The 21096-nt window shown below is 49.0% G+C and overlaps 2 protein-coding genes across 4 annotated transcripts; one reads left to right on the forward strand and one right to left on the reverse strand.

The window, feature by feature from the left end:
* Positions 1-6890: 6890 nt before the first annotated feature.
* On the reverse strand, positions 6891-10059 carry LOC112876115 (pentatricopeptide repeat-containing protein At1g77360, mitochondrial). Of its 3 annotated transcripts, none has more exons than XR_003225252.1 (3): positions 8397-10059; positions 7661-8249; positions 6891-7031 (listed from the first exon to the last, which is right to left on the reverse strand). XR_003225252.1 is itself a non-coding variant. In XM_025940159.1 (2 exons), exon 1 carries the CDS (start codon positions 9876-9878, stop codon positions 8415-8417), a length of 1464 nt encoding a protein of 487 aa, XP_025795944.1. In that variant the 5' UTR covers positions 9879-10059; the 3' UTR covers positions 7381-8249; positions 8397-8414. The 3 variants fall into 3 exon arrangements, 1 of the variants encoding a protein (XP_025795944.1); XR_003225253.1 differs by lacking the exon at positions 6891-7031 and having other exon boundaries at positions 7381-8065; positions 8158-8249; XM_025940159.1 differs by lacking the exon at positions 6891-7031 and having other exon boundaries at positions 7381-8249.
* A 126-nt stretch (positions 10060-10185) lies between these two features.
* LOC112873600 (protein arginine N-methyltransferase 2) lies at positions 10186-13983 on the forward strand. Its single transcript, XM_025936609.1, has 2 exons — positions 10186-10935; positions 13440-13983. The coding sequence occupies exons 1-2, from the start codon at positions 10230-10232 to the stop codon at positions 13739-13741; spliced, it is 1008 nt and encodes a 335-aa protein (XP_025792394.1). The 5' UTR covers positions 10186-10229; the 3' UTR covers positions 13742-13983.
* Positions 13984-21096: the final 7113 nt, after the last annotated feature.

The raw sequence follows: 21096 nt of genomic DNA on the forward strand, positions 1-21096 counted from the left end.
GCGCCATTGATGGAATGGAAACCCGGCTGCCTGGACGAGTAGCGGGCAACCGGCGCGGCGTCACCTGCTCCGTGCTAGTAGTACTGTACAAGCAGGACGTCCGCCCGGCATCACTGCTCCCGTGTGGAGCGCCGCGCATGTGGGCGGGGGCGTCGAGAGCGGGAGAGGCCTGGCCCGTCCCGCTCGTCGCGACCGGCATCCATGGCGCGCTGGCCGGACAGGTGCTCGCTTTCCACCACCGGCCACATGCCCGTGCCGCTGCGGCCTCACATGCGCGCCTCCGTGCCGTGGCCACAGGCGGATGCAAACGAGCTGGTTGATAAAAGGGATCACGGACTGGGAGGGCTCGGATATTTCCTCTGGCCTCTCGGTTCGCTCGCCATCCAAACGCGTGAACGCTGCGGGACCTGGATCCTGCCCGCTGGTCTCCTCGTCCCCTTGCGCGTTCATCGCGGCCGCCGCCGTGAAAATGGCATGGGATCGGCGTGGTTCCGGTCGAGGACCGCCGACGGCCGGTGCCTTACGCATGGTGTGGACGTGCCTAGCGTTTGACGGCCGCAGACCAAACTGTGAGTCTGTGACGCCATTTCAATCAATCTAAGAATGCGTGCCACCAGGAGTGAGGCTGGCGGTCCAAATTGTGTATTCCCTAGGGATAACAAATCTAGGTAATAAAGCATCGTTAGGCATTTGACTCTGGCTTGGTGAGTTGGGAGGTTCATAGTAGTACAGTATATGTGTAATATATGTCTGGATTCCGAAGAAATCGTACCAACTTGGAATGACACTAAGATACCGTTTGAATGTCGATATTGAAGCTTGGAATTCGAAATTGGTATTGGTTATCTTCAATACCGGCTATTTGGGTGTTCATAGAATTAGAATCAGAAACCTCCTCCAATACCGTTTGGTATTGGGCGGTATTGGGCCTACTACCGCACCCCTTCTCTCAATTCGGACCCCATCCCCTTGGTATTCATCTGCATTCGCCCCCACCCTTGCATCCGTCGTCTCCCTCATGCTGCCTCGCATCCCCCATTTTTCTCGTCTCCCTCGCTCGGCGACATGGACCGGCTCCACCGAGATTGCCCGCCGAGCATCCTCCATCGGAGTTCCACGACGGCCACCCCGTCCTCGTCCTCCTCTCTCTCGATGGTGCGGTGGAGCCCCGCACCCCGCCTCTCTTTCCATGCCACCCTCCATCTCCCTCCATTGATGGCGCAGTGGAGCTCCGTCGTAGAAATCCGGTCGCAGGGGAACTCGGATGGGGCTTGGGGTGGCTCAGATGCGTGATTAGGGAGGTGATGAGGTGGTGGACGACGGCGATTTGGGATTGGTTGGGACCTGCTCGGCGAATTTGGCCTGCATCTAACTCATTTCACCATGGCCAATGCAGTGCCGCCGCCTTCTCTTCTCCTATTGCTGATAGGGGTGCCGCCGCTCTCCTCTCCATGGCAGCGGCCCTCCTCGACCCCACCTCCGTGACGGCACCTCGCAACAAGGGAGGGTGCGGGATGGAGTGGAGATGAAGGGGCGGACCACCGGGTAGCACCGGTGCCAATGTCGCCAGTGAAGGATGGGCGGCGCGACGAGCTTGGTGAAGCTGGAGTTTTTCCATCATTTTGTACATCCAAACATGAATCCGAATTAGATAGCACCCTAGATTCTAAAAGGCAATGTAATGGTCATCCAAACAAAAGATTTTGAATCATTTCAATACCATGGCTGATTTGGTATTCAAACCAATTCAATGCCATGCCTTCCAAAATCTACATCCAAACGGAAGAAAATAAGTCAACCCCCTTTAGCATAGTTTCTTAAATGGCTTCACGAAGAGCTTCATTCGAAGCTGTACCAAATGAGCATTTTTGGACCGGCTTTAGGTGTGAAGCTGTCCATAAAGCTCATTTCAGCTTCCACTGGCGAAGCAGAGCCACAAAACGTGGCTTCGACCAGCTAATACAGGAAGAATCTATTTTGTTAAATATTTTTCAAAATGACTTCAGCTTTATCAGAGAAACTGCTTCATCGGAGAGCTGCTTAAGGAGGTGTTTTAGAAAAAAGCTAAACCATACCGAACGGAACCATATATTAATATATGCTTGTAGAAGTTGGAGCCCACGGCACTAGCTCCAGCAGTGGCGGGGCTCACCAGTCACCTCCTCGATCCAGTATGGCCCGGGAGTTTGATGCGTGCACTGTGCCCTGCCGCGGCGTTCGCCTTCCCCACGATCAGACTAGCCGTTGGGGCATATTGGCGACCGCCAATGTAAACTCGTACTCGCCAACCGGGCCGGGCATGTCGACTGCCGTGGTGGGCGGCAGGCCGTCAAGCGTGGACCGCCGTCGCGGCCGCTGCCGCTGCCACCACCCGCCGGGCAACCAATCGCCGTCTCCCGGCGCGGAATTGAATGCGGCGAGCAAGGCAGAGGCGCGGCGTCCGGAGGCAACGATCTCGTATGGTCCAGGCCGCCCCAACACCCCCCAATGACGCGGCGCCATTATTCCAGCCGCTCAATCGTCTTTGCCTGAAATCTAAGCAACGGGCATACTTAAATGCTGCGGTGTTATTATTGTTAGCACTCCAAGGACGGCTGTGGACATCACACAATACAGACCATACCTACAGCTGCTACTGAGTAATGACAAGTCAAAATAATACGATCATGCATCCATGATGTTCATAACCAAAGTTCCTCTTTGTTCACTTAAATCTATCCTAACTAGCAAGGTGGCCCTCGCAAACAGCATGGGTACCTAGTCTTTTATATTTCTTAGTTAAAAAATTGGATGTCAATAGTTTGCTTTCTAATGGTGTTATTAGAAATGATTTTCTAGATAATTTAGATAGAGGTATTGTCTATAATTTTGTTCATCTAATCTATACTTCTTTTTTCATAAACCATATTTTACGGTGTATCTTTTTGGAACAAAAATTCAGGAGAAAAGGAAATACCTTATACAAAAACATACAATTTCCTTAAAGTAATATAAAGATTTACTTTTTGACATGAACATATTTTTAAAACTTTTGCTGGAGATGTAAACTTTTTCTAGAGAGTTTTAATTAATATACATGATAAATTATCCTTAGATTTTTAGAAGGAGATCTAGATGAGTGATTCAGTACATAATCTCCTTTCTTTTCTTTGTTTCCCATCTCTTTTTGCTACAGCTCCATCCATACATACTTCTATATTTTCATACATTGCTTCACCTTTTTCCCAACACGAACCATGCACGAGGTATACAAATTCACATTACAGCTGGCGAGGTATAGCCATCTCCTTTGCACTCGTCCCCTCTCTCCTACTTCTGCTCTTAAAGGAGTTTTGCCTGCTATGTTGCGGTCATTGTAGATGCATCCCTAATAACACCCAACGGTGCGCGTCATTCCCACATTTCGAACACTACCTGCAGCTTGATGGATGGTTGAGCATGTCAAACATCAACTTTTGTGTTGCTTCTTTCTAGACCACGTTGGTACTCTGTGCGTGATGCATTATCTATCACTCCTTCTCTCATAAATTTTTAAGATAGCGGTCGTCCACTGGTGACAATGCTACTCCTTGTTGTAGCTGGTGGTAATCACCATACCTTGCTGGGCTGTGTTAGGGTAATACTCAGCTTTGCTACTGGGTTGGGATCATATATGTCGTGAATAAGAAATGACTGTGCCATCGAGCTATCATTGCTATGCTCTTAATCTTTTGTACGATGGTAATCGTTGCACTTAGCTAGTGTAGCAACGCTATCATTTTCTAGATTGAAATAACTGATTTTGCATTTGTTCTCCTTCGCTATCTAGCTACATTTCTTCATGGAAAACCCACTGTTTTTCTCCATGCTCTTTATTTATGTAATTTGCTTCCACCAATGGTCATAAAAATTTTGCTTTATTGTTTTTCTTTCAACCCTCGTGTCGTTATAGGTTGTGACTGCACCATGTTGCCCACCATGTTTCGATGATGTGAGATCAAGCTGGACAGTCTAAGCCTGATGCCATGCTACAATTTTCATCTTTCATCGATTGGATTTATGCAAAAAGTAGAGTCGAGGAACCATATTTGTTTCACTGGGAGCAGATTTTCTTTCTTTTACATATCTTATATCGGGTTATTATAATTTTTGAATCGTCTATCTTAGCAGAATCTACATCGTCACGATTATGGTCTACCAAATCAATGATGATTTTACTATAAACATCTTGCCCTATTATGCTAAGTTAATCAGATGCACATATGAAAGGCTATCTCAGTAACAAACGAAGTTTTGTTTTCAATGCTAAGTCTGCTCTAGCTATTGTCTTCTGCCAAATTTATTTTCTAAGGTAGCCATAATTGTTTGCTCTACTTATCTTCTATTACCAAGTTACGTCGCACCTGTATGTGTTTTCTTATAATGTTTGGGCGCCATTGCTCGCAGGCCTGTTTGGTACCCAGGCCGTAAACGCAAAAAAGCCGTAAACGCAAAATTTTCGAAGAAATCTTACTAATTTGAAGTACTAAATGAAGTCTATTTACAAAACTTTTTGCATGGATGGGCTGTAAATCGCGAGACGAATCTAATGAGCCTACTTAATCCATGATTTGCAACGGTGATGCTACAGTAACCATCCGCTAATTATTGCTTAATCATGGATTAATTAGCGTCATTAGATTCGTCTCGTGATTTGCAACCCATCCATGCAAAAAATTTTATAAATAGACTTCATTTAGTATTTCAAATTGGTAAGATTTCTTTGCAAAAAGTATTTTTTTGCCTTTACAGCACGCGAACTAAACAGGCCCTAGCTTGCTTTATTTTTTCGTCGTGTTCTCTTTGGGCCATAGTATTTTTTTTCTCACTGCCTTGATCGGACATTGGCTACCGTTTTCATGGTACTCATTAGTACTTGACACTGCTACTATCCTTATCCAGTGGACACGTAACCCAAAATTCTTATACGGCGCGCGTGTGTGCTGCTCCTGATAGCATCGAATGACGTGGCATCTGCTGCTCCACACATTACTCTACTCCCTCATCGTCTTCAAGCTTACAGCGCCAGCTGCTATCTCTCTCTCCCAAGCTCGTTCCGTTGCCAGCAAAAAATCGGAGTTATTAGGGTTTAGGGTTTGGAATTGGGTTAGGTTTGGGAGGATTTGGGGATCCAATACCGGCAGGTTCAAAGAGTATGGCCGGAGGCAGCAAGCAGCCCGGGGTGGTGGCGGATTGTGGGCGGCGATGGCACCACCAGAGTCGGCTAGTGGGGGACGTTCGGGGCTGAAAGGGTGGCAGCGTTTGGTAGGCGGAGCGGCACGGCGGCGAGTTAGCCGCCGGCTGCAGGCAGTGGTGGACGTCGGCGGCGGGGTAGCTTGGCACAACTTGCCCTTGCTGTGCTTTCTGTTGCCGGTGCTCTAGTTGTTGTTGGAAGGAAGAAGAAAGAGGAGACAAAGGGGGAAGAATAACAATATATGGAGATGTTCGATCGCTGGAAGCAGTAGCAACGAACGCGCGCGCCCCAACAACCCTGCATGTAACCTGGTGCCATGATACGTTCGTGACTGTTGAATGATATAAGCCTTCGGAAGCCGTCCTCACATACCGCATAATCTAACGATGCTGGTATTTTTGAGTTCCCATAACGCCACTCTTGCCGCCGATAAACTATTGGTGACCGCGCTTTGTTGGCTTGGCTTTCATGCTCAACCCCATCGATCACTTTGCGCACCCTGTTAAAAGTTTTCTTCTGCATGCATCGACCGTATGGCTAGCTAGCTAGCTCCTGTTAAGTCTTACTCCTTCCGTCTGTCCTGTAACACAGAGCATCCTGATATTTTATTTTTATGATAGATTAAAAAAATGATGAAATGACGTATGTACCCATATTTAATAACTTATTTGGTTGTCATTTTGCTGATTTATATCTGGTTAAAAATAATTACTTTTCAAAATACGCTAAGATGTCTTATATTTGGCTATAAATTTTGAACCTTCAGTGCTTTATATTTCGGAGGGAGTACCTACTAGGGTCGAGTAAATTAAAAAATTATTGCCAACTCATACTTCGTCCTTTCTAATGCGGCAATAGCTATTATCATATTTTCCGTTCTCTCTCTTCCCTACAATGTATATTAGAATACAATGTATGTGTCAAGTACGGATGACTTTTTTCTTAGTTGTCGTCTAAAATCGAAAGTCAATCTCAGCCGCTATGGTATGCTAATATTTATGGTCTCTCTCTTCGCCCCCTCATATGCTGATTTCCTTATTTTCAAAATTTCCTAATATCTAATGCGTAGACCTCTCTCTCTCACACACACATAGGCTGATTTTTTATTTTAAAATTTCAAATATATATATATATATATCAATTAGTCATATTTGATATGGAATTTTTGGTTAGCCTGACTCTAGACCGTCACATCTTCGTAAAATCTAATGGTGTAAATCCTTCTTTTTTTAGATTAACATGAAAATCTCTAAACCGTTAGATCTTCATAAAATCCAACGGTGGAAATTATTCTCTTTTTTTAATTAACATGGCGAACGTGATAACTTCTTTTAACACTTCTTTATTAATATAATAATAGATCTTACGTAGGTGGAGTAAGTCGTAAACCTGTTCAAGCGAAAAACCACCTGGACGTAGGGGGTAGTACAATAAAAAACTAAGGCGTGCCCGCATGCCCCTCATCTGTCCAGCAAGCTGATATCGGCATAATCAACGTTGGATTTACGTTCGTGGATGCTCAGCTGGATTTGTTTCATCAGCTAGTTTCAGTCTCCTTTGCAATTATTATCCCAAATCCTCAAAGTGATAGATGGGTAAATGGCTTAGGAAGATACTCCTGTTTATCATGGCTCAACAGTTTAAGCAAGAATAAAATCAATACCCTAAAAATGAACAGGTAGCCAAACATTGGCCGGCAACTGTAGCGAATATTGGCTGCCGCTGCACCGCAGCCGCAGCCAGCGCGAACAGAGAAGCCACGGAGAGGGGGATATACCGGTAGTTCACACCCCCAATGCACATGAATTTCACAAGAATTCTGCAATTCGTCAGGAAAAAGTGTGAAATTCATCCGCAAGAGAAACAAAATGCTGTATTTGTTTTGGGCCCTAGAATGATCTCTAAAATGAAAGTTTGACCATTAATTTCTGTTAAAGTGTATTTGTAGAAAACAATAGAATGACATTATCACAGAATTATTTTTTTAGATGAGTCTTCTCACATTATTTCAGTTCGGTGACCACAATATCACAGAGATATTGATTTATCAGAACTGAAGTAGATGGACTGCACACATATTAAGGGGGAAAATGCTTCTCCTATCCTGCGAATTGAATCACATCATCTTCAAATGCTCTGAATTTAATCACAGCAAAATTTCCCTAAGGCTCAAGTGATGTACAACCGTACTGGACAAAAAGCACAAGCTGTCAAATCTTATACTGAAGTCTGTCAAGTGGTTGAAGATCTAACACCATATCAAAAACACCTACTCGGCTACTTGTTCAAAACCAAAACATTATTCACCTTTATCTTTTATCTAGCTTTACAAATGGCAATGCTAACTGGTTTTACAAAAGAAAAGGAGAGCACATGATACAGTCTGTCCCATGTAACAGGGAAACTTCAGTTCAGCAGAAAAAAGCATTAGCAATTCATTTGGTTTACCTTTCTTATCTGCACAGGAACGCCAAACATGCAATCCACAGCCTTCTAGAGCTCAGCAATTTTCTTGGCCTCCCTCTTGAAAGTCTCATTTTGGAAGGGAAGGAGCAACTTTGACAGCATGGAGCTAGTTGTACTGCATGTAGGAGCAACCGAGCAACTCTATTCATCATTTTAAATACTTGACCAATGCGACACCCTTTTCCACGGATCAAGTGCTCAGACTAGTACCAATTTCGAGGTAGTACTGACTTGTGCCTGAACAAGTTGGCACGAAGCTCTCGAGTTCAGAACATGGACATGTGTGGCTGACACCGGTTCTTGCAGGATTCTTGAGCCTAACAGCTCCTCTTGATCCATTGATCACATGTAATTCATCTCTTTTAGAGGACTCAAGTCTGAGTCTTCCTATACAACAAATTGCCAATTTGGCAATGAGATGTTTGATAGTAATAATTGAGTGAGATGTTAATAGCAAGGCCAGTGCTTGGCTGGGTAACCTGTCATCCTTCAATTTTATATTCATCCATAAAGCCTAAACAGTAACTGCATATGCCCAACAGCTGAAGTGGCACATTAAAATGCATGAACCCTGAAAAATATCAGCAATGGAAACTCAGATATAGATTAACAAATAGCATCGCAATTTACGAATGAATAAATAAGAGCAGGCATTTGGAGCATTAACCCCATTTTAATCACGTGTATCGAAATGGATGACTGGAGCAAGCATTCGTACCATTGGAGAAGTGAAGGATCAATCAAACAAAGGTTCTTGAATGAGGATCTTCATTTTCTCAACAAGAAAGTCAAGCACATCCTTCCTTCCTTCTTTCAAAAGCAGCTGCCTCAGCTTGCCAAATGTCGAACCAGGAGGGCTAATGCCCTTCTCTATCATATCTTCAAGCAGGACACAAGCTTGGCTAACCTCACCCTTGTCACACAGACCATTGATCAGCACAGAAAATGTGTGCATGCTCGGAAGAAACTGCTTCAAGCCCATGTACCTCCATACCTTCAGTGCCATCTCTATCTTATCATTCTCACAGAACATCTTTATCATCATGGTATAAGTATCAGAATCTGGTTGGCAGCGCTTAATCATGCTGCGGAAGACCCTGTATGCCTCATCGTCCTTTCCATGGCTAATCAGATTATTTAGGATGATGTTCCAGGTCCTTGAATTTGGGGTGATTCCATGACCTTCCATGTCATCCATGACTCGAAAGGCATTGTCAAACTTTTTCACTTTGCAGAAGGCAGTGACGAGCGCGTTGTACACAACAACATCAGGCACAATCCCATCCTTCTCCATATCCAAAAATGTTGCGACAGCATCCTCAATCCTCATCTCAACTCCATAAGTATGCACTAAGACACTGTATATGAAGGTTGTCGGTTGGCATCCCCTGGAGCTCATGTCCTGCACAACACGAACAGCCTCCTCAACTCGCCTTGTCTTGCAGAGTGCATCAACCATGATACCATATGTGACGATGTCAGGTTGGCAACCAGCATCAAGCATCTCACTGTAGACCTCCCGCATTTTTGGTAGGTTCGGTGCTCTCCCCCAGCCCTCAAGCAAGATGCTATAGGTCTTGGCATCAGGAATGAACCGATTATTCATCTTGTCAAAGATCTCCTGCGCCTTGCGCACGTTTTTAGATTTACACAGCGCGCTGAGCAAGCTGTTGAAGGCAGCAAGGTTGGGGGCGACACTGTACTTCTCCATGACGTTGAAAGTGTAAACAGCCTCATCGAACTTTTGCGCCCGGGCATATTTGCGCATGATGATACCAAACGTCTCAACATTGGCCACACCCTCCTTGCGCATGACGCCCACGACATCCCACATGAGCTGGTACTGCCGGATCTTGGCGAGGGACGCGACCACCGTGTGGAAGGAGCGCACGGTGTGAGCGCACCCGCCGCGCTTCTGCCTCCGCGCCCATTCGAAGAAGCGGTACGCGAGCATGCCGGCATTGTCGAGGCGCTCCAGGACACGCTCCGCGACCTCCGGCGTGACGCGGACGCCGCTGTGGTCGAGCTCGTGCTCCAGCGCGGAGGCCTTCCGGCAGGTGATGATGAGCTTGCATAGGCGCTTGGCGGGGTCTAAGGCATCCACCAGAACATCCCTACTTACGCTGGCCGCGCCTCCACTGCTAAGCATTCTTGCAAACACCTTGCGTGCCTCCAGCCAGGTGAGGCGAAAGCCACTCATTTTGCCTCCGGCACCCACCGATCCCGCTTAGCTTAGAACGAAGCTCAGCTTAGCCACTCGCTGAATCCAACACTAGAAGGCGAAGGCGTGCATCCGTGATTCCCCGCCGTGGCTGGCGGCGAACCGAGCGGCGCTATGCGGCTAATCAGTCGAAGGGGTGTGATTTGTGAAGTGTCATATGTGTGGTGTGAACTGCGATAAGTCAAGGTAGAGGCATATGGGCTTTAAGCCTGGTGAACTGAATGGGCCCATATAGTTTTAGTGAGCAATTGTAAGGCGCAAAACACGACCCCCTGCTCGACCCAGACAAAGCTTTAACCCAGAAAAAAGGTCGACTGCTCGACCCAAAAAATGGCGGCGGCGCCGGAGAGCAACGAGGGCAAGTCGCCGGATGAGCTGCTCTGCGCGGCGGCGAAGTCCGGTGACGAGGAGGAGGTCGCTAGAATCCTTGCATCAGGAGCTGACGCGACCCACTTCGATAGCGCCGGTTTGACCCCCCTCATGCACGCGGCCGCGGGGGGCCACGCCGCCGTTGCGCGCCTCCTCCTCGACTGCGGTGCGCCGTGGAACGCGCTCTCCCCCTCGGGCCTCTCCGCGGGGGACCTCGCATCCGACCCCGACACCTACGACCTCATCCTCGACCACGCGCTCCGCTCCGAGCTTATCCTCGGCACTGTAGCGCGGCGACAGGCAACCCCTGCGGACACCTCCGACCTGCCGCCCTGTGAGAACTACCTCGAATCTAGGGTCTCGTTCAGCGAGGAGAGGGTGATGGACGCGGAAAGCAAGGCGGTGATGATGGCGTGGGAGCGGCCGCTGATGGAGGCGCACGCGCGGGCAGTGTGCCAAGGCGGTGGCAAAGTGCTCAACATTGGGTTCGGGATGGGGCTTGTGGACGAGGCAATACAGCGGTACGAGCCCGAGGAGCACACCATCGTCGAGGCCCATCCAGAGGTGTACGCGCGGATGCTCAAGCTCGGGTGGGGCGAGAAGAAGAACGTCAGAATCGTGTTCGGGCGATGGCAGGACGTGATGCCACAGCTCGGATCTTATGATGGTATAATAAAGCTTTTAACTGTGCTTATTGAATTCAACGCTTTCCTGTTTGATCTTTGATGTTGCAATGTTGCTTGTTTGGGGATAAGTTTCCATGTTAAGGAATGTTGTAGCTGTAGGTGTGCCTGCAGTAACATTTCCATGGCTTGCATAGTTGCATTATTCATGGCATGCTCTAGCAGAGGAATTGAGAAGCATGGAGAAGTTGGGAAAAAGGTGGAAGATATATGATTGTTGGAGTATGTATTAGTAGCTGCTTGCTCTGTTTTTCTAGCCTTTCTAGAGCGTTGCTATATAGAATGTCATAGGATCTGGTTAGATTCACAATTTTGAATTGATGACAAAGCAGCTATAGTTTTCCAGTTGGTTTTGGTGCTTGGATTGTTATACAAGTTAATTAGAACTTTGAGACAAAGAGGTGTTTAGAAAACTACAATGTTATAGTGAAAGCTTTCAAATTAGTGCCGTAAAAGTTTTCAGAGTAGGTAATTTTGGACCTTTCACAGCAGAATCGTGCATCTAGATAGTTTATGAATACACGTTTGCATTGTGCGTCTTTAAGGCCTTCCTGTGCATGGCCTGGCATGTGGTACCAGGAAGCCTTGTTTAGATTCAACTCCAATGGAGTCATTTTCAACACTATGCACAGAGATTTTATTTTCCTTACTGAATTTATTTTAAGGTGTGTCATTACTTAAACATGTCAGTAATAAAATTTTCTTATCTTCTGAGTATATTCATATATTAAAGTAATAATTCTGGTGTGGTACTCTTCAGTAATCATTATACATTAGTTGGCAAGCATTAGGCCATAGGGTCTCTTTGGGATGCATGAATATAATGGAAACGGAATGACAAATGCACTAGAAAGGCACTGCCCCTGTCATGGCATAGTTTAAATGGCCCTGAACCCAAGCATTGTGACTATGCTCCCATTCGCACCATAAGGGCAAGGATCGAAAGAGATAGAAATTCCTGATCTACTTCTTGCTTAATCAAAACTCAAAAGAGATACAATCCCATCCTTGTGTAGATGGGGTGAGTTGATTCCTATGAAACCTACTCAACATAATATTATTTATAGATAACAAATCTAATCCTAGGGACACCATGAACATTTCCACATGGATACGTTTTCACGAACATTACTGTGCGCGAACAGTGTGCCAGCCCTAGCATGGCCTGGGCTGCACAAGTGCAAATTGTAGCCACAGACGAATGTAGTAGTAAGCATATGCACAACCACAGAAATAGAGAAAATAGTATTTTGGATGATAAGTTGAGACTTGAGAAAACGCAGGAACTTGGAATATACTACAATACAGGCACAAACCCCAGAGGAATATAGTAGAAAACACAGGGGAAAAAATCGAAGAAATGCTGTTTAGATTGATTAGTTGGGAAAACAAAGGAACTTAGAAGATACTACAATACTTTTAAACAAGTTTGATGTCTGATATATTTTACTCAACAAGCAATCGGAAAGTATGAAAATCAAGACCTGAGAATCTGTTTGTTCTTCGCCTAACAAACAGCAGAACACCCAAACTTTCCATAGAAACTCAAACCATTTTTCTTCCCCATGTTTTTACTCCGTTTTGAAAGTGTCCTATAGTGAATTGTTTGTAAAGTATAGCAAAACTATTCAGAATAAGTGATTTGGACCTTCTGAGCATGGCTTCTATCTAAGACAGTAAGGATGCATGTTTCTACATCATGCATTTTCAAACTTCGTTTATCAGCAGAGATAGCAATGCCATTGAAGTTATATCATGCTTCTCAATCATCATTTTGATGATTTAGTGCTTAATAATATATAATATATGTTCCAATGGAAGATGTCAAGTGCATGACAACTTATTGAATTAAGCGCTAGTCAGCATCCTTTGTGGATAAGTTGTTGAATTATGAGAGCACAGCTCCTCAGTAAAAGCTAGTTTTGGATGTCAAACCATGTGCAGTTCTATCTTCGAGACTTTGACTTACACATACATCACTAGACTTTTTTTTTCAATTCTTTGAAAGCATCTAAGGAAAGCAAGAAAGGAACCTGCAATCTGCAACCAACTATGCTGAAGTGTTAGGTATGATAGCTGAAAACGATATGTAACTGCTGACGCGATGACGAGGTCCTTTATTATTTTTTTTAGCAAAAGTTCCCATCTATTTATCGTCAGAGGTGAATTGAATCCACATTCAGAATACATACTACCATCAAATAACTTAAATTTCCTCGAGTACAAGTATAAAAACAGTTTTTTGCAAATTTGTTCTTATGTACTGCAATTGACTGACAAGAAACTTAAAGAGTGATGGTCCAGCAGTAGTATTGATGGGGAGTGTAATAAGCCAATACACTCTTCTAATGATATTTTGGGTAATGTATATTGACATGTTAAACTTTGAAGGAGTTGGCCCTAGCTGTGTTTCACTGGTTAGTGGAAAGTACTAAAGCTATATATTCATAGTTGGGTCTCTAATGCCGTTCTCTTCGGACACATACAGGTATATTTTTCGACACTTATGGGGAATACTATGAGGACATGAGAGAGTTCCACGAACACCTTCCTAAGCTGCTGAAGCCCGGAGGGATCTACTCATACTTCAACGGCCTCTGCGGCGACAACGCATTCTTCCACGTGGTGTATTGCCAGCTCGTTGCAATGGAGCTGGCGAATCTGGGCTACTCGATGCAGTTCATCCCTCTCCCCGTGAAGGATTGCCTGCCCGATGAAGTATGGAAGGGCGTGAAGCAGAAGTACTGGCAGCTGGACACCTACCACCTTCCCGTTTGCCAGTCGGAGTGAAATTCTACAAAGGAAACGGTGTATCTCCAATTTGCTTCTGAAGTTTCTGAACTGTTTTTTGGCTAGTTCAAGCATGCTGTGTTATTACAAAATAGCACTCTGTCGCAGTTAAGGAGCTGAACTTTCTTTCGGCCGTTCGGCGTGCGATGGTTTCCCTTTCGCATGTTCTTGATGTGTGCGTTCGGGTCGATGGGGGAGAATTGCCGTGGAAATTCAGTTCCCTGGCAATCATTTTTCTGTCACGTTGGAGTCGTGGTTCCAAACCTCCGGTGCACCTACTGGCGACCGGCGACGTTCGCGTCAAGTGGCCACTGTCAGTTGTGTGGTGTTCGACGATCATTCTTACTGCGTTCGCGGCGCCCGGGCCGGCCGGTGAAGAGGACCAGGTCAGAGAAGCCTCAAACCTGGAATAGTACCTAGTCGCGAGGGCGTGAGTGGACCTTGCCAGGTCACCGGTCGATCTCGTTGGTGACGACTGGTGAGCGAAATGCACGTCGTTGTTCTGGAACTGATTCTTCTGCTGGTGGTTTCCCACTCTTTTCCATGCTCCGGAGCCTGGACTCTGCTTCTTCTTTTTTTTTTGTGGTAACGATCTGGTCGCCCGGCAAGGCATGCAGAGCACGGCGTCACGTTCCGGTGGCCGTGGATAAAGCTTCTCGACGGCACTGCGTACGACCCCCGTGAACCGGGCGTGGACGCTCCGCCTGTCCTCCGCCGCCCCGCAAGTTACGGTCACCACGCCGTCGTGCCGTCGCCCTTCGCACACGGACGCCGGCGCGGCGCGGTGCTCCATTCCTCGGACTCTCGCGGGCTGCGACCCGCGACCCGACACGGGAGAGGGAACGCGCATCCATCCGCTCGGCCCGCAGGCAGGAGCGGGGGCCGCTCGTGTTCCCACGCGCGAGCACGCAACTGGCCACATTCCTCGGACCCGTGGGCGGCGACCGGCTCGAGTCGCCGGCGTCGTGCGGTGCGACACGGAACGCGCGTTCTCACCTTGGAACGTTGTGAACTCTCCACGCACTCAAGTCACAGCACACAAAGTGGCCCCATATTCTGTTGGTAGCGACACGGAACGGAACACAACCCGCTCGGTGACGGGTAGGAGAACAGCGGCTCAGGATGCGCCTCTAGATAGAGTGATAGACTTCCAGCACACTTACTGCTGACGGGTACGGTGGTGTTCACATCACCAGGTGCCAACTGATCGCTGTTACTGCTCGGGTCAGTGGAGCAGAGGAACCTTCGAAGCTGGAGCGCTCGCGCTCGCCGGCGCGTCACGCCACGCGTGTCGCAGTTCTGTGACTTCCCTTCCTGCTGAGTTGCAACTCGATGGTTTTCCACGATTCTTCTGGCTCCGGGTGCAGATTTCTCTCCCGCAACGATATGCTTGCCCGGCAAGTTGCCCATGGTGATCAGACCCTGTCCAAGACTTTTCGCTGTGTTCGTTGTCTGAGCAAGAAGAAACTTGGTTGGTCCTAGCAAAGCAACCGGTAATTCCGCTCTCGGCTCTCATTCCAGTGGGCGACCTTCTGGACGCCGACGCGTACGTCCCCGTGAACTAGGCATGGGTTCTCCGTCTCCCCGCCGCCCGGCAGCTGCTCAGAATGCTGGAATCTCCGCACCGTCGCCTACTCGCCTATTACTGCACACGCGGGCAGCGGCCGGCGCCCCCCATTCCTCGAGCTCGTGAGCGGCGACGGGCTGTCGTTTGTAGAGGGAGCCCACGCGGGCTCGGGAGCAAGAGTACTCATTCCTCTGCCTAAAATAATATAGCACCTCTTCTTTACCAATAATTACTTTTATATTTTTTTAAATAGTTATTGCAGCAGACTATCAAATTCAATCAATAAATTCTCTTTATTTAGATGAAAGGGAGGTGAATTTTGGTGATTATAAAAAATTTAGATAATGGTGATTGGATTGGTAATCTATTAGAGCACTTCCAATCACGAAAACATCAAACTTTTTAGTACCAGCGAGGGATAAGTAATGTGTTGTTGGGTTGTATCAGCAGTCGACGACGACAACAGTAGGCGGCAGGGCCGGTTGCGCCTCCCCGGGGTGGCAGCCTACCGGAACCCGTCCGTCGCTCTCCGTGTGGTCCTCCACCAAAAGGTTTTCTGGTTGGGTTCGCCCCGGCTGCACCTGCCGCTGCACTCAGGTTCGTCGAAGACAGTCGCACACGGAGCGGATCGGCACGGGACGGTCACGGTACCAAAGTGTCTGCCCCGTTCTCACGTGCTCGTACCCTCTCTCTCTCTCTCTCTCTCTCTCTCTCTCTCTCTCTCTCTCTCTCTCTCGTATCCAACCGCGGGGTCGCACGGGTGTGCGGGTGCTCGACGGCTGGAGACCCACCCCACCCACCGGCCACCGGCGCCCGGCTCGATCATTGCCGTCGTCACGGGGGCACGAGCCAGAGTCCCCGGTCGCGTCAGCTTTGACGGTCTTGGCCTTCGCTTTCTAGAAGCAACGACCTCGGCACGCGACACCTGTCCCCTCGGCCACTACCGCTACCGTACCGCTGGATCTGCCGCCAGGCGCCTGCCGGCCCAACTACCTATCGAGGCGGCGCCGGCGCGGCAGGGACCAGCGAGTCCGCTTATCACCCACAACTGTGAGCTGATCCGGGATCACTTGTTTTCTCGAAGACTAATCGCGGTTAGTTTATGGATTGCCGTAGTGCCAGATGCCCAGATTAGCAGGCTGATACGTTTCACCATCTGTGCTAATTCTTCTCCTTTTCTTTTTTGCCGATCTCCTCTGTGCTACTCTACCAAACTTGTGGTCCTGGGTGGCCCTGGCCGTCTCGCTGCGTCACCAGTCCACCGTTCATCTCCTGCGCATCCTGCGGAGGCGATGTGTCCACCGTTACCACCGTACCTCGCAGTCTCGCGCCGCCGTCCCAGCTCGTACCAGGCTACCAGCAGTAGGGTTACGTGTCATCATTTTTCGTTGCAGACGGCCATGTGGCGCATGTATAGTTGTTGTCACGTTGCCATGGCACGCACGGTGGTTATCTGGTGTACCTGTATTTCAAGTTCAGTACCAACGGAGCGGTATAAGGGGATTGAAAAGAATAAGATGGGTCGCTTCTCTAGAACATTTGAACAGCGTGCTGATTTTACAAAATATTTTTAGAGAGTGATAGATAGGACAGAGATGGGGGACAAGACACAGAAGTCAAAAGGAAGTCTTTTTTTACTGGACGTTGTTGAGTGTTAACCGAGTGCCATCTCTTGTTAGATCGGTTAGAGATTATGAAAACCAGATAAAAAGCTATAATTGATCCAAATAGACAGATTTTAGTGTAGATTATAAAAATCTAGCTACTTAGAATCTTGGTCCTCCGAGCTAATAGCAGATAATACTCCCTAGATTCATATAATACAGGGATCCAAACACCTCCATTTATAGATTTTTATTATCTAGTTTTTCATAATCCCTACCTAATCCATATTTTTTCCCGTCCAAAGTCCAAACAGGTCCTAACCCGTTACATTTGCAAGTGAAGCAGGGTGTTTTTTTCCCAGACTTCTTTCTTTTAAGCATACAGTCATTGTTGATACGACTTTTTAATATTTACGCACCGTTTTCACTTTGGTACTATCTCTGAAAACTACATTAGTAGCTTTGGGAAATATTCTGGAGTACTCTGATGGAAGATGTCCTCAATTCCTGGATAAGCCGTAGCCACCTGCTCCTCTCACACTTGCTGTAGTTTTATGCGTATCGTTTCTGATTGAGAACTTCACACACGGAAACTTGCATTGGTTCAATGCCTTAGCAACGAAGAGTGCATCTCTTGTGTCCAAGTTTCACGAGATGCGCTTCCAACGCCTGCTGACCGGTGACACGATCTGTCCGCATCAAGTTGCCACAACCACTGCCCGCCCGGAAACCATTCCAGAATTTATACCGCACGTCCACGGCGCACGGGCAAGTGGAGTGGACCGCGCCGGCCAGGGGCTCGGAGCCCTTTTTCCGGAGTTGGGATGGTCGCGAGCGCACGGCACCGGTTCCGCGTCACGGCCGGGCCGGTCGATCTACCTCGCCGGAGACGCGCAGCGAACCGATTTTTCCGTGAGCGGGCAGGCCTTGGCCGCGCCCGGGGATGTCACGCCCGGGGCCGTGCCGTTGCTCTTTCTCCCGTAACGACGCGCTCGCGTGCCCGGCGGACAGTCTAAACTGACGCGCATGCACGTTCGGATCGAGATCGACCGGGCAGGATCCGATCCTTTTCCTCTCCTCGCCGTAACAACCCATGGCAACTGAACTAGCAGCCCAGCCAGCTTTCTTCGGCAAAAGTGTGTCAAGAAAAGGGGAAAGATAAAGATCATTTCCGTGCGCACGCGTTCTGTTGCGGCAACCGGCAAGTAGCAGGACACAGTGCACTACTTACCCCCCCCCCCCCCCCCCCCCCACCACCCCCACACCCGGGCCCGTTCCTTGGACTCGACCGTGAGCTGCGACCGGCTGACGCCGCCGCCTGTCGGCTCGCGCAGTGGCACAAGTGGTGGCCGTGGTAGCACCTCCCCGTGACACACTAGCAGATAGCAGTCAGTCAAGTTCTAGCACTTTCTGGGTCAGAACGGGTCGCTCTCCGTGCTGCCCGGAAAGCGTGCTGCGGAGCTCTCGGCCGGTTCACCGAATTGAACGCGGTCGCGGCAGGCTCGCCTCAGCGCGCGGGTCTCGCTCGCACAAGGATCTAGCCAAGCGCGGCGAGTCAGCGCGCGGTAGAAGGCAGAAGCACTTGCCCTGCCCTCACTCACGGGGTGTTCGGGTAAAACTGCTACTAGTAGGGTAGGGCGCACCGGCCACCGAGGCCAAGTTGTGCTCTTCCCTGGGGCGATGCAAAACAGGCTTCCGGTTCCGGGACGCGAAACGGCAGCGGGTTTCGCGCGGAGCGGCTGACGGGTGGAGCCCGCCGCCGGCATCCGCCGGCGATCGGCGGCGTGCCCTCATGGCCGTCGTCGTACGTCACGGGGCCACGCGGCACGTCAGCTTGGACGTTGCCGTCGGCGGCGATCTTTTGCCCGGCTTCGCTGCTCTTCACCTTTGTCTGGAAGAATCGATGCGCACCAACTGTCTCCGCGGGGCCCGCGCCCGAGCGTCACTGCCGCCAGCTCGCCTCCCCGCCGCCGGCCTATCGATCAGCTTGGCGCGCAAAAAAAAAGTCCGCTTATCACCGACGGCTCGACACAGCTGCTCCGGGATCACGGGGTTCTGGAAGACTAATCGCGGTTTGTTTATTTTAATTCTTTTAAAAACAGACCAGTCGTGCCAGATTAGCAAGCTGATTTACGTTTCCGTGAATCTAGTGCCGAGTAGACTTCAGAAACACCACTAGTTGAGTAGTGGCAGAACGTCGCTGTCGATCTGAATCACGCCTGCGTAATTTAATTTAATTTAATTTACCACTCGCCTCCCAAATCTTTACGCACACGACACACGAGATAAAAGCAATTCCCTTCTCCATGTGTCGAGATGTGTGGTTCCAGTACCATCTGCTGACTGGACGCGACTTGCATTCCCGGTGTACGATCGAGTCAACGCAGCATCGGCGAAGAACCCAGCCGGCGGTCAAGGCTGGAGAAGTCGCCGGCGAGCGGCGTCGCCCCGTGACTGGCCTCGTTCCGGAGTCCGGACACCAGAGACATGGATTGCTTGCCATCGTTCTGGACCCGATCGCTCTGCAGGCGGCGGCGGCCTTGTGCTTATCGTTTTGCTGGATGCTGTAACTATCGATCTGCCTGGCCGCCCGTCGTCGGCTGCCCGGCGACCGGGACGAGTCCACACGCACGTTTGGATCTCGATGGACCGTTTGTCTATAGTACAATCCGATCTGTTTGGAGGGATTTGATTATTTTTTCTGAACTATAGAATCTTTAGTGGATTTTTTTTGAATCTTTAGTAAATTCAAATAGGCACTTTCTTGGGCAACCGTGCTCGGTTCCTTGGACTCGTGAGCGGCGGCTGGCCGACGACGCTGCTGGGAGGGACACGGAATGCATGCACTGCTCGCTGGCCACAAGTAGGAACCGTGGCACACCCCCGTGATCGCTGTCAAATCCTAGGACTTTCTGGACCGGAGCCGTTGCTGTCCACGGATCGATCCCTGGTTCGTTAGCCCGGCCGAACGCCCACCGGACGCTGCATCCAGGCAGTGCCGGTGCACCGCACACAGCCCCCCCGCGGTGTGTACAGGACGGCCGAAACAATTGGCCTGCCCTCACGTGTTCGGCTAAAGATCACTCGTCAAGTCGTCATGTCCAAGGCCTCTCTCTTTTTTGATCCAAGGCAGCTCCTCTCTCGCCTTGCGCGGTTGCGCCAGCTCCCAGCGTGTGAAGAAGCTGCCGGTTCGCTCGGGGAACGCCGGCCGGCCGGCCGGCGTCACGGAGCAGCTTTGATATTTTTCCTCGCGCTTTTCCATTTCTAGAAGCATCGGCCTGCGGCAGCTGCCGCCTCGGCGTCCACTCACACGCGAATATCTGCCGCGCACCCGCCTATCAGCCGGCGGCGCAAAAAAAAAAAGGTCCGCTTATCACACAGCTGTCCCGGGGATCTCTCCCCGGTTTTTCGGGAAGACCGGTCACCGTTTCTGGTTTTTTTTTTATTGCAGCCGTGCCAGGTTAGCAAAGCCCGTTACGTATCGTGTGAACGAGTGGATCGTCGATTCGTCGTGGTCTATGCGCGTACAGTTCCTCTTCGGATCCCCTGTGTGTTTACTACGTGGTTGCGCCCGTGATCGTACGGGCAGGTGCATCGCAAAGTCCACCTTCCGAAGCGATCCCGTTGTACGTGCCCGCCGTCGCCACCATACACATCCAAAACTGCTCGTGCTTTGGAGCTTACACCGTTGCCACCCTGGCACCATACGTCCATACGTACAGCTACCATCACAAAGCAATAATCGTCCACCTGGTTTAATTTGCGCTCAACCCTCACGGTACCATCCGTGTTGCCGTATCACCAGATCATTGTAGTGTAGCCCACGCTGCTTTGCTCTGCCAACTTTCAAACCTAGGCCACGTTTAGATTGCAAATTTGTATAACATTTGGAACCATTTGCTACTGTAGTGTTTTCGTTTGTATTTGATAAATTTTATCTAATCATGGTTTAACTAGGCTTAAAAGATTCGTCTCGTGATGTACAATTAAACTGTGCAATTAGTTATTTTTTTTACATACATTTACTGCTCCATGCATGTGTCCCAAAATTGATGTGATGGAGAGAGAGTGTAAAAATTATAACATTTGGAAGCCATCTAAACGGGGCCCTAGTCACCATGTTCTTGGATCAGGATACCTTTTCACCTTGTCAGCACACGGAGAAGGGATGCAGTTACAACGAT

The sequence above is a fragment of the Panicum hallii genome, chromosome 9 (assembly GCF_002211085.1).
Source record: "Panicum hallii strain FIL2 chromosome 9, PHallii_v3.1, whole genome shotgun sequence".
NCBI classification, from domain to species: Eukaryota; Viridiplantae; Streptophyta; class Magnoliopsida; order Poales; family Poaceae; genus Panicum; species Panicum hallii.

Excerpts from the sequence above, each read along its gene's own strand:
- LOC112873600 (XM_025936609.1), top strand. The coding sequence starts at position 10,230 with ATGGCGGCGGCGCCGGAGAGCAACGAGGGCAAGTCGCCGGATGAGCTG. Across the intron at positions 10,936-13,439 it reads ACAGCTCGGATCTTATGATG|GTATATTTTTCGACACTTAT; the intron begins GTATAATAAAGC and ends GGACACATACAG.
- LOC112876115 (XM_025940159.1), bottom strand. The coding sequence starts at position 9,878 with ATGAGTGGCTTTCGCCTCACCTGGCTGGAGGCACGCAAGGTGTTTGCA.